At 40.8% G+C, this 13,181-nt stretch overlaps 2 protein-coding genes across 2 annotated transcripts in view; one reads left to right on the top strand and one right to left on the bottom strand.

Moving 5' to 3' along the window:
* The window catches only part of LOC103899276 (ankyrin repeat domain-containing protein 40), a 9,167-nt gene extending 1,680 nt beyond the window's left edge, over positions 1 to 7,487 (top strand). The window contains exons 2-6 of the mRNA XM_019472168.1: positions 3,058 to 3,206; positions 4,271 to 4,475; positions 4,522 to 4,793; positions 5,679 to 5,860; positions 7,209 to 7,487. Of these exons, the coding sequence (XP_019327713.1) occupies positions 3,058 to 3,206; positions 4,271 to 4,475; positions 4,522 to 4,793; positions 5,679 to 5,860; positions 7,209 to 7,349 (949 nt within the window). The 3' untranslated portion in view covers positions 7,350 to 7,487. The remainder of the gene's footprint in view (positions 1 to 3,057; positions 3,207 to 4,270; positions 4,476 to 4,521; positions 4,794 to 5,678; positions 5,861 to 7,208) is intronic.
* Positions 7,488 to 10,600: 3,113 nt separating this feature from the next.
* Positions 10,601 to 13,181, bottom strand: part of ABCC3 (ATP binding cassette subfamily C member 3) — a 37,819-nt gene continuing 35,238 nt past the window's right edge. The window contains exons 29-31 of the mRNA XM_009279667.2: positions 12,763 to 12,929; positions 11,530 to 11,724; positions 10,601 to 10,881 (exon numbers count right to left, since the gene is read on the bottom strand). Of these exons, the coding sequence (XP_009277942.2) occupies positions 10,773 to 10,881; positions 11,530 to 11,724; positions 12,763 to 12,929 (471 nt within the window). The 3' untranslated portion in view covers positions 10,601 to 10,772. The remainder of the gene's footprint in view (positions 10,882 to 11,529; positions 11,725 to 12,762; positions 12,930 to 13,181) is intronic.

Here is a 13,181-nt window from a genome sequence, read left to right as displayed (position 1 = left end):
AGGGGGGGGGGGGGGGGCCCCCGGCCCCCGCTGCCGTGACGGGGATTTCTCCTCGGGTTTTCCAGCGCTGAGGCTGCCCTGGGTTCGTTCTTCCACGTGAAATACAAATCGGTTGGAATTTAGAATGAAATCAAAAGGTCGATCCCCTGCCCAAATTCGCCTCTGTGTAGATACCTCTATTCCAAAGAGGGAACGATGGTGATGCAGCCGATAAGCGCTGTTAGAAACACGCGTCCCCGTCCCACCTCCTCCTTGGGTCCTGTGGTGGTTGCTGCTTCTCCCGGTCACTACGTTGTTACTCTATATTGCTTTATTTTTTATTTGGAAGGACATGCTGGCAGCCTGAGACAGAACGGGCTGTCAAAGCGCAGGCCTCGGCTTGCCAACACGTGTTCGCGTCTAAGCAGAAATATTTTTTATTAACTTCTAAATCAGGTTTGAAAATGACTTTACCTTTCAAGCAGGGAACTTGCAGTGATATATGTAAACGCTTTGGGTTTGACATCTCATTCAGATACTGCCTGACGACAGTAAAACCGAGACTTTTCTGTAATGTACTCAATGTACAAGGGGGATTCTATACATGAACACACACACACACACACACAATGTTACTTGAAGCAGGATTTACAGGGAATGCTCAGGCATTTTTGGAGACTGTTTTCCGTAAGTTGGATTCAGCCTGTGTTTACTGTGCTGTGTTGTGCTTGATGTTGTAATTAAAAATAGGAAGAATAAAATCAGGAAAGGAGTTAGACTTTTAAAGATGAAAGTTCGATCAGCAATTTTGAGAAGCACGGGAAACTTGCAACTTGAAGTTCAAGTTGTGGTGATTAAAATTAGAACTTGTGAAAATTTAAGGTAACTGATTCATAAGATGTTGAATTATCTTAGTAAGATAAACAGCTGCTGTTACCAAAATAAGTTTGTATCTAAAACTGGCACTGATAAAGAAATCTGTCATAAAATATTAAAAAAAAATAATGGCCTGGTCATTTTTAACTATGGCAATAAATGGATCTTCGCTGTTACTTAAATTTGCTTGTAGAATTTAAATTTCCCCAATGAGCTTCTCGGTACGTCTGATGCAAAGAGGTGCTGAGTACTTACATTTTGACGCGTCGGGTCTGTGGGTAGATGGTACCTCTCTGCACGAGACCACGTGAAATGGTCAGGATGGATCCCAAAGTGAGGCCGACGCTCTCCAGGCTTACATACCTTCTCTGCAAACTAAACCTGCGGATTTTGTACTCAAAGCAAACACAGCCATGCTGGCTGCGCGTTGTCCCACCACTTTGGTCCAAACTAGTTTATGACTTGGCAATGTGCTACTTCTGAAGTCATGCAGGCTATTCACACTCGTTTCACAAGGAGATGTTTGTGAAAAGTCCAGAAAGCACTGCACAGAAAAACTAAGCAAACATGGACTGAGTTTCATGGAGCTCGTCTCAGATTCCGTGGGATCTTTGGTGTTAAAAATTCAAGAATACTTTCTGCTGACGAAATTCTTTTATCCCATTTAAAAATGGCACTTTCTAGTTAAAACGCACAGCCCAACCTTGGAGAGAAAGCAGAGGATTTTACAATATTGCTAGCAATACAATTTTTACAATATTGCCTCTGAAACACAGATTTTATAGCACCCTTTGTAGGATAGTCTATGAAGAAAAATAGTATGTATACATACACTTAAATTCATGTCTCTTCAGTTAGACCTAATCCTATATAACCTCTCGCTGCAGTGACTAGTCTCATTACCTTTAATTCAGAGGTACTTGCTGCCATCAAGGTACATTAATTTTAATAAGAAAGGGTAGAGTTGAGCCCTTTGTTTCTGGTAAGACAGGTTTATTAAGTCAAAATATATCACAATGAACGAGGTTTTGCAAGTCACCTTGTCTTCTCTTGGTTTTTGTCAGATTTGTATCCCTCCAAAGATCAGACTCTCTCTTCTCTCCCTTACATCCTTCTACACAAGAAAACTTAAAAGAGCAGAATGTTGGACAGAAAGTTGGGAGTTACTGGTCAAGATACAACTTTGCAGCCTAATGACTGTGTCTCTTTCTTAAAAAAAAAAAAGGCGGAAAAAGCTTTTTGGAGCTAAACTTTCAGCTGAAACTTTTTTCCCTAAGTTTGTTATTTCTCTCTGCTTTATTTTATTTAGTTCTTTAAAAAAAGCAACAACTTGGAGAAGGGTTAAGTGTTCATTTTTCCAAAGTTTTCTTCAGCTGGAGCTAGAGAATTAAAATAAAAGCTAGGGAAAGGTCAAACATCCCTAGAACCTGGGAGAGGGAAGAATGGCAAGACTGTACAGCAAGTTATAATGTGTGCTAAGAAGTCCCTAATACTAAGCACTAAATAAGCTCAGTAGCTTTCAGGATGGGTCTTTACTGTGTCTCACTAGGTCAGCAACTGCAAATAATAATTAAAAAATTCTAAAAAAGCGATTAGTTCTGTGCATCAGTTACAGATTGTGGAAAACTAGTTGTCTGCAGATGAAAGGTTGGGAATTGCTGGTGCAGCAGATAGCAACTGGGCAAAGAACTATGCTTACAAACTACGCTTACAATATTTTAAACATCATTTACTTCCCAAAAAGTGCAAGTCATTGTGCTGACAGCATTAATTAAACAATAAAAATAGCATCCCAGGGAGGTATCCCTATTAGCACACACACGCGCGCACACACACACACAAGTATTTTAAGTACAACTTACTCTTTCAAAGATTACAAAAGCATACACAAGCCTTCTTTTAATAGTTATTTTTCCAGAAAAGTTAGTAGCCTAATAAACGACAAATTGAAAAGATCTTGAACTTTAAAAATACTACTATGGAAACTTGGTATCAAGAGCATTAGAGCAAGGGAAAACTACATCAGCAGGTGTCACTGCAGGCTCCAAAACCAGTGTAAATTTCCAAGGACGATTGCAATTAAAACCTTTTTTATGTTAGACGGGCATTAGGTCTTGTTCTTCTCATAGGCAGCAAGAACGAGTGGAAATTAATCTGCCGTAATTTAGGATTTCAAACAGTGTTAACATTTTCCGTGTGCAGGACTTGTTTGCACTGGGCATGTAAACGGAACCATGCTCCAGTGGTGGCTTACCTGCTGCACGCCGGTGCCGACAAGGAGATCCTCACGAAGAAGGGAGAGAGGCCGGCCCAGCTGACATCAAAGAGGGAGATAAGGAAGATGTTGGGAGGTAAACCTATTGGCTATGCGATATGATCGTCAGAGACTAGTAAAAGGCTGTTTGAAGCACGTATGTTCCAATCTTTATTTTGCATGTGAAGATACTGTGTTCGGGTTTTAGTAATAACTGTGACTTGATTTCTAGAGTGTTTACTTGGTACGAAATCAAAGTTTAAGAAAAGAGGATTACCAACAAATTTCATTGCCAGCTAGCTGAACTTTTTTCTAAACACTGAAAAATTAGGAAAACTGTATTTTGAAAAATGCCATGATTAAACCAGTGGCGGATAGATGCAGCTTCCTATTTTCAAAAGGGCAGCAGGAGAAAATCTCTCAAATTTGGATGGAGCCCTTATATGAGCGACACCTAATTTTCCTGATGTTCTGTGGAGCTTAGACAGTCTTGAATAAATCGAAAATTAGCAGCCCAGAGAAACAGCTCATTAAAGGACATCGGTAGAGCGTTTTCATCGTGTTTTGTAACTGCTGCAGCAGAGTAGGCTTTGCTGCTAGAGGTGATAAGTAAGTTGAAATGTGGTCGATTAACAACCTCTTTCCTCCCCTTTGTATTCCCTGTCTGTTTTTGTTTTCATTATTGTCTCCCAGCTGTTGAATTGGTAATGTTTCAGCTCTCCCAGTACTGCATGTTCTTCTCCCTTTATCCCCTGCCTTAATATCGAACAACATACTACCCTTTGTTTTTCACTGCCTTATACATTATGAAGACAATAGCATTGTACCACCAGAGACCGTGTTACAACATGCTGGCTACGAATTAAAACAAACCAACAGTATTGCAGTGTTGAAGGAACTAGCACCCCCAGAATTACTGGGATCGGACTCTGCTTTTGTGTTTACTGTCTTGCAACACCTGAGCACGGTTCTGTCTACTGTAGAAAAAGGGCGTAGTGCTTCTTGATTCATCTTTTACCCTGTGATGCTTTTAACACTCCGCTCCCTCTCCATAAAAAAAAAAAAAAAAAAAAAAGAAAAGAAGCCCCACAGTGTTACAGCAATACTACTTTTTTTCCCCTCAAATCAGACTCGGAGGATGTTGTTTTGTTTGTTTTACAGTGGAAGATGATGAACTCCCAGACTTAAAGAAAGATTCAGATCTGCCAATCATCCCTAATTATCTGGCAAACCCACCTTTCCCCTACGTTTATAACACCATGAGTAACAGTATTCCAGACCCCTCGGTGAATGGGAGCATCTCACACTTAGAATCGCAAGATACCGACTCTTCTTCCTTACCCGATGTGGAGACTTGTACACGGGCATCATTACAGCATGGGAACGCTGCTGCTCCCGAGGCGGCTGATAACACGGGCATCATTACAGCATGGGAACGCTGCTCCCGAGGCGGCTGATAACGGCGGCATGCCGTCACTGCCCAGAGGGCGTACTGCGCCACCACACTCGAAACCCGTCCTTCAGAAAGGCCCGGTTTACCAGGGGTCGGTGTCTTGGAGCAGAAGTCCCCCTTCGCCAGTTGGATCAAACCAGGCCGTACGGCCAGAGGACGGCTCCTGTATGGGGCCTGTGCCAGCATTTCAGCCGGTTTTCTTCACAGGAGCTTTTCCACTTAATATGCAAGGTAACAGTAAACGTCTCTTCTCGCTTTGTCTTGGAACTTCTGTCACCTTGGACAGTGAAAATAGACTCATCAGGGTTACGTGTATTCACAGCATTTCTACAGATTTCAGGTTCCCATGCTTAGGCATTCAGGAACCGTTTAAAGGGAATTAAGAGGCAGATATCCTGTTTCTGCTGGAACTGTTATTAAAATATTGATGAAAACATTTGCTGTTTGTCTGAAATGCTATAAAAGCATACAGACACCAGGGTAATCTAATTCTCTAAATAGCATACTCCAAGCTTCAAATAAGGAATGCGAGTACGCAGCTCAAGAGAGCTCAATCTGTAGACCTGAGTCTGAGGTGAACTATTACACGATCTGCCATTTCTGCAGGTAAATACTGCCTGCCCAAAGAGGGAAATCTGGAATTTCCGTTCCAGTTCAGAATTTCATTCTTGAAATAAAAGCTGTTCTGATGCCATGAATTAGCAAGGAGGAGAAGTTAAAAAAAATCCATTTGAATCGTAGTGCCTGATGACCGAAAGAATCAAAAACCAATAAAAGCAATCTTGGATTGCTCAGGAAATTGATAACCAGTTTAATCTTCTCCTTTTAAGTTAGCTTAAATCCAGCAAGATGAGTCTTCACGCAAAGGTTCATTCATGCATATACACACACTCTATTAGATTTGTGGTGATTTTTTCATACAGGTTGGTGAAAGTCAATCTCATGAAAATTGTGGTCATACGAGTCCAGTTGTTTGCTTTCTGAGGGTTCTCGTATTGTTACAAATGATACAAACGAGGTTAATAGAACATAGAAATATTTGGAAGTTAGTATGGAGATATCTTTTCCAATTCCTTTATACATCTGCCTATTAATGTACCTTTTTATTTCTAATAGAACTGGTGCTTAAAGTTAGAATACAAAACCCTAATCTTAGAGAAAATGACTTCATTGAAATTGAACTGGACAGACAAGAACTGACCTACAAGGAACTGCTCCGAGTGAGCTGCTGTGAGCTGGGTGTTAACCCTGAGCACGTGCAGAAGATCAGAAAATTACCAAATACAATGTTAAGAAAGGTAAGAAGTCTAAATTTTGAAGTGCAGTAACTTACAAAAAAGGGGTTTAGGTTGCCATTAAAAAGGAATAATTTGTTGGTCACCTGCATAGGCCCACGTTGCAAAAAACCAAAAAACCCAAAAACCAACCAACCAAACAAACCAAACCAAAAAACCCCAAACCAAAGACCTTACTTCAGTTTTCAGCACTCAGTAGTTGTTAGGGATTTTTTTTTAGTAAAAAGGTTCTCAAGTTTCTTGATCGTTTCCTTTCATAAACATTTGGTGTTGAGCCCAATTAATACCCGATTTCTCTACTACGCTCTCAAATTCAGTGCAGTGCCACACCACTGTGACCTGTCATCAGCATGTGAAAGGCCTGCAGCACTCAACGGAGTTTTGCTCGTTCAGCGAGGACTGTATGCAGTCCCTTCAAAAACCAGAAAGGTGTTTCAGAATTGTTCTGAGGGCAGGTCTCTGAGTGTAACTGTCTCTTCACTTCAGTGACACTTAACTCTGCAGCAAACAGAGAACGGACCTGCTGACCTGTTTTACTGATTCACCGTTGACCTTTCTTTCACTCTCAAACCCCTCTAGAGCATTGTTGGCATCAGTTGTGGAGCTAATCTGATTAGTACTAGATTAATAGACATCACTATACTGCATCTTCACTGACTATAAGGTGACTTAGTCTTTGTTAGTCAAGAAGTGGTGGCAGGGGAAAGACAAACATAAGCAGTTCTGTCACTTGCCAACTTGGGTTGTTGTTGAAAGGACTGTTTTTACTTCCAGCTCTAATTACGTCAGGCTCTCTGGGTAGGACTGCAGGACACTTACTGTTCCTTGAGGCGATACAAAACTAATTCTGTTTGATGCTGTGTAGCAGCAGAGTACAGCTGCAGAGGGGATCAGAGCTCGAGCCTGTACTGTGGGAGGGTGTCTCTCTAAAGGCCCTGCCTAAGCCAGTGCTGCGATGGCGTTGGTGGGCCGCTCTCGAGGAAGCTGCATGCAGGACCTTCTTGGGTAGAGGCAAGGATCAATTCATGAGCTTCTAAGAATTACCAAGGGGGAACAAAAGAGGAGTTGGGGGGGCATGCAGTAGACTTTTACAAGTGTAATTCCACTAATCGCTTGCACTCACCGTCGGTATTGCATTCCTTCTAAAAATAGACTTAAGAGAGTAGCTGAATAGGATCCCAGAATAAACATAAGATGCAACAAGATGTCTGCTTTCCAGTTTACTGTAAAGAATTGTCATATTTATGGGTAAATACATACCTTCTGTTAGTATGAGCCTATTATTTTAACTTACCTCTGCAAAACTGAACAGACAGTTTATCACCTAACAACTTATTGTATTTATTTAAAGGACAAAGATGTTGCAAGGCTACAGGATTTCCAAGAACTGGAGCTTGTTCTAACAGTAAGCGACAAAAACTTACTTTTCAGAGTCCCAACACTTTCTGAACGGAGTGGTTATAACAAGAAGGCATCAGAACTGACATATTAATCATTTAAAGAATAAAACAAGAGATTTGTGTATCTCATTTTAAAATTACATTTGAAATACAGTATCTATAAGGGCTAATGATGTGGGACAAAAAAAATCTATTTTGTTAACCTTGAAATAAACAAAAGATGTTATGCACAGTTACAGCCTCTAGTTAATCTAAGAGTAACGAGTCTGATACGAAAGTAGCTTAATGCAAAGGAAGTACTGGTAGAAGGATCTGTTAATGCAACACTTTTCCTTACAAAAATCTTGAAATACTGTAGAGTTAGCAGCTCTCAGGGAAAGGCTTACCTTAAACTGTTCTAATAATTTGTTTGCTATGAAATAGCGGAGGTACTCAAGCTAAAGAACCTGCCATGAAACCCATTTAATATTTGTACTGAGTCCATTACCATTAACGTTCACTTTTTAGATCATGTATTTTAAGTCGTATCTTATTTAGAAGGAAAAAGACAGAAGGATTTAAATCTGTGGAAGAAGCACAAAACTATGTCTAGTTTAAATACTATCAAGTGACTTATTACCTGGGATTTCTTAATCCCTGTTTACACTTTTCCCTATTTCTCAGGTTGAAAACAAAAAGTGATAGTAATTATCCAAATCATAAATACGCTCTCAACCAAAATCCCTTTTACTGTTGTCTGTCAATATATAGTATTGACATGTGCAATTTAAAATACTTTTTGTTACTGTATTGAAAACACATTTCTCCAATGATGCTTTAATTTCCCCTTTTAAAAGCACAAAAATTGTAATTTTACTTTCCTTTTACCTCTACATTCCTGAGAAAGATTGCGTCTTGAAACTTCAAAGTTGCCTGTGTAAAAAGAAACTAGTGAAATGCCCAGGGTTTTCTGGGCTGATATTAAATCTTGGTGTTCCTATGCAATGTATTTTCTTTTTTTCCAATGACTTGTGTGTACTCGCGTTGCTTATTGAAAAGCAAAAATCACTTTTCCTGTTCCTCTTACTTAAAATACAGAATTAGACTACTTTGCTATGAAATTCTGGAATAAATAAATTGAAAAGTATTTAAGAGCTGGATTTTATCTAATTTTTTAGGATTTTAGTATTTACTCAGCCATCTGCATTTGAGGAAGAGTTTATTCTGGTAGCCTAACTGTAAAAGTATGCAGTACGAATGAGATGAACGAACCAAAGTACGAGATGTAACAGGCCAACAGAACAAACACACCAAACTGGGCTGAATTTCCCACTGTTCCTTCGTCGTCCCCCTCCCTTCCCCCCAGTTGCTTTGGAAACTACAGCAACCAAAGTGTTTTATGGTCTTGTCGTCAAGGAATTTACAGCCCAAGTTAGCTGTACGTTGTATGTGGACCTGTAAATGGGATTTACAGAAGTAGCCATGCTGAGCAGGGAGCCACCCAAAGTAGCTGGAGGAAATGCTGAGGCGAGAACTGCATCGTAAGCTCTTACCGCTCCAGGTGGCTTTAGGCATCCACCACAGCCTCGCCGCCTTTCTCGGAGGCTGTGGCAGGCAAAGGAGTTCGTTCTTCCCCTGCAGTCAGGGCAGTCACCCCTGTTACAGCTAACACAATAGGAACTGGTACCCAAATTTACCCGCGCTCTCTCTTTCTCGTCCAGTGAATAGTACTTTGGGCAAAGGGAAGCAGCTTCAGCAGGAGTGACTGAGCACGCAAGAGGGAGCCCTCTCCCAATCTGCCGTGTAGTCGGATGTCCAGTGTTCACCTGGAAGCACAGATCCATGCAAACACCCAGATCTCCTGTGTGCCAATTAACTAGACCGAAGCTCAGTCTCCTAAGGCTAACAGTGGGACATTTTGTCACAACAAAATACCCTCTTCTGGAAAGTGCTGGAGGTTGAATGTGGTCCAAGTCATTGGCAAGATATTTTTTACACCAAATTGCTGGTGGTGTGTTAACTTCTGTATAATGGAATAATAGAACTGTTGTTCCTCGTATCGCACTTTGTCTATTGCATTCTCCCTGGCGCACAGAACAGATGGGGTTTAGGCATCGGCTGTCGCAACGCCGGCTAAATCCACGAAGGTACCAGGATTAACCAGTCAGACCTACTAGAGAAAAGCTCAGCTGTTGGGTTGATGACTTCGTTGTCACACTCATTATCTTGCAGAGATGCTGATCCCTATCTATGCATTCAGAGGAATATTTTTATACCTTATGCAGTTTGTACACAGAAGGTACTATTAACACTCCTAACAGTCCGATCAGCGTGTAATCATTACGTTACTGTGTATGATAAATAATTCATTACTTTGTGCTCTGCTATATGAAATGTTAATGTCAAATGAATGCTTGGCTGCAGATTCTTGTTTCTATTTAAGAAGTAGTATTTGTAAGAATTAATAAATGATTATTTTTGTCTTCTCAAAGTTTTTCTGAGCTTTACTTACGGAAAAACATAGGAACTTTTTCTTGCCAGGTAGGTTTCTAGAGTGCTTGGTGGAGGAAGTGAACAACGAAAGCAAAAGACATTCTGTCAGTCAGATCCTGGCAGCAAATGTTGTTTAAACACAGTACTCCCTTTATCTGAGGGGGCTTGGTTATCAATAATAAGGTAGATATTTATTTCTGCAAAAGAAATCACATATTATTTCAGGCGATTAAGTGTTCAATGAGATAAATTATATACACATCTGCTCAGCATGCGTGTTCAGCTTAAGTGGAGACCTACTCATAGTGACTTCATACATAAGAGAGAGAGAGCAAAATTATCATACTGCTGTGCCAACCATGTCCCTGCAGGCTTATGTGGAGTCTACTCGGTAGAAATTGTGTCGTTCATGATTTATATATTAAGCCATCTGTAGGTTTAGTTTTAAATACACGTTACTTGTAATTCTTACGCTGAAGAGGAATTTCAGAATGCTAAAGTTGCCCTGGGCAGGAATACCAAAGGTCCTGGGATAGCTCACAGCTTTGAGGCCGCAGCATTCAACTCCCTTGTGCTGGGGGAAATACTGAAAGGAACAGGTTGGAACCACTCGGAGATTACACATTATTTCACTATTTTTCAGCTGAGTCACTGCTTAACTGGGCCTGTCTTTCCACTTCAAAACCAATGAATCCTTATGCAGAAAACACACAAAAGAGGTGTATTTTGTACTGTTAATATAATTTACTAATCATAAACCTGAATACAGTACATATTGCCCTGTGATACATTTTCTTGGCAGAATGTTTGGCATTCTTTGGGAAAAAGGCATATAATAAAATACTTTATGTATATAGAAAATATTTAAAAATATAAAATTCACTTTCTGGTCCTTATAATTGAAAAATACTTTGTTCACATATCACAAGTTTAGTCTACTACAAAAACTGTTTTGTAAATTACAGTACATTCACAAGTCACTTTTGTGGCAAGTCATTAATATTAAAAAAAAAACCAAACCAAAAACCCAGGGGGTCTTCTTTTCATGCTAGTCCAGCATCTTTGGCCATACTGTAGAAAATACCCTTTGATGCTATAAGGCTTGCAGGTGTATCGAATTCAGCTATGGTTCCGTTGTCTAGAACAAGAACCCTGCGCAAAACAAAAGGTGGTGGTGGTGGTGGGGAAGATAAGTCAGAAAATGCAGAAGAAATGCGATCATAAAGCAAACTGCTCTAATCTTTGCCTTGCCTTTGTTTTGCTCGATTATTTTCACACCTTGAAACACAACAGATGATAAACATTCTCCCTGAGCTGCTGTTTGATTTAAAAAGGTACAGGACAGTCACCGTCTCCCAGGGGTAATAAGGGGTGGGGGAAGTGTCATACTGGTAGTGCTGGAATTGAAAATATAGTACCAGAAATCCAAGGAGATAAAAGCTCATGAAGAATAGTAATATATTTCAGAGTAATTAATATGACATGATGTTAGTGAAAAAGTTACAGCAGCTGCTAGTTTGAAAAGGATCCGTAAGCTTGCTGACAGTGCCATTAGTGCAACTGGGTAGTACCTCTTGCGCAGCTCTGGTTAGTGAATAAAGAACCCGTTTCTTACGCCAATAGAAGCAAAGTCGGGTCTGGATACGCTAGGATTATATGGCTTAAACATCATTGCTTACATACTACCTGACAAGAGCATCAGTGTGACTATCTAGAGACAAACCAGACCCTTTTAAGTGCTGCTTCACACAGCCAGTAAACCGGTGAGCCCCCCCCACCGCACCAGTAAGAGATTTTTACCTTGTGTAATCCATAATTGTGTTCAGCCTGTGCGCTATTGTCAGCACTGTGCAGTCTTCAAACTGGGTCCTAATTGTCATCTGGATAAGATCATCCGTCTCGAGATCGATAGCTGCCGTCGCTTCGTCTAGGATCAAGATTCTTGTCTTGCGAAGCAGTGCTCTCGCCAGACAGACGAGTTGCCTTTGGCCAACGCTGCAAGCAGAGACAGAGCTTTCACAAACGAGGCCCCACTGCCCTTAGCTCTCCACTGCTCAGAATCACTTGTGCTAGAGCAGGTTACTCATCAGGTGAAGTTACCGAACAAAAGAAACAAACAAACAGATAGTATTCAGCAAACAGCCCAGTCTGTCCACCCTAGAGCTAATAAGTACACGTTGCAGCATTACTCAGCTAGTTTTAGCATATGTGTTCGCTTACTGCCTGACCCAGTACTGACAGAGCCACCAAATGCCCCCTTTCTATCACTGTGACAAAAGCCAGGGAAACTAATAATTACAATGCTTCTGCCTGAGTTTTCAGAAACACACACAGTTGCAACAACACTGAGCATATGCAAACTTAAAAAAAAAGAGAAGGGGGGGGGGGAAGGAAAAAAGATCTGAGCCTGTAAGTCCTTTCTACCATCAAAGAAAAAAAAAAAATCTGGGTGGCCCACACGTCCTCCCCTGCCACAAGAGCACCCCAGACACAGCCTCTGCGGGATGAGGAGGGAGCTGAACATTCATCACATACATAATCTGGTTACACCACAGACTCAGAAGCCAACGCAGCACTTCAAAGCATGGCATTTTATCATGCTCATCCATGTCTTCATGGGTCTTCCAAATAACAGTGGAAAATAAACATTCCTAAAGTGTCAGTTTAGGCAGAGGACTCTTATTCAGCACAGCAGTTATATATGTTATCATGGCATTTCCCTTCCTACCGAACCATATTTAAGGGACTGCCTATTCCTAATACCCTGTCATCCTGAGACTTCTTTCTTTACTGATAAGACAGGATTTTGGTTTGGGAGAAATCCTTCCCAGCAGCAAAGAAGAATCAGATCATTCATGGCAGAGGCAGAACAGTAGGCAAACGTTTGAGCCTCAGTGGTTTGCTTGAAACAGGAATAGGTGGCTAAATCATTTCAGACACGACAGACTGCAGTGTAAACCTGTGCTCAAGTGTTACTCGCTGTTACAGCTGAATGAAAGCTCAGTGTACGTTTCTGCTCCAAGCATTCCTTACCTAAGATTTTCTCCACCTTCTGAGCATTCATAGTCTAACATGGATGGCTGACTACTGACAAACCTCTTCAAATGAGACAGTTCAAGAGCTTTCCATATTTCTTCATCTGAATACTTATTAAATGGGTCCAGGTTCATCCTCAATGTTCCAGAAAAGAGAACGGGATCCTGGATATAAAACCACCTTTCATTAGCTTTAGCTGTTTTAAGTATAGATATTATGAGTTACTGCTTTGAAGTCTCCATTGCATTGCAGGTAGGCCACCTCCCAATCCCATCCACTCTGAAAATACTTTACGTTATACACACTTAAAACTCAAGTTCCAACTGTAAAGATGGTTTATCCTAAAGCCTGTTTTATCACCCAGCATCAGCTTATAAGGTGGCAGGACAGGACAAAAAAAACCCAATTTTCTGAGT

Source organism: Aptenodytes forsteri, unplaced genomic scaffold (genome assembly GCF_000699145.1).
Source record: "Aptenodytes forsteri isolate BGI_AS27 unplaced genomic scaffold, ASM69914v1 Scaffold563, whole genome shotgun sequence".
NCBI classification, from domain to species: domain Eukaryota; kingdom Metazoa; phylum Chordata; class Aves; order Sphenisciformes; family Spheniscidae; genus Aptenodytes; species Aptenodytes forsteri.
This window is presented reverse-complemented; position numbering and strand designations above follow the sequence as displayed.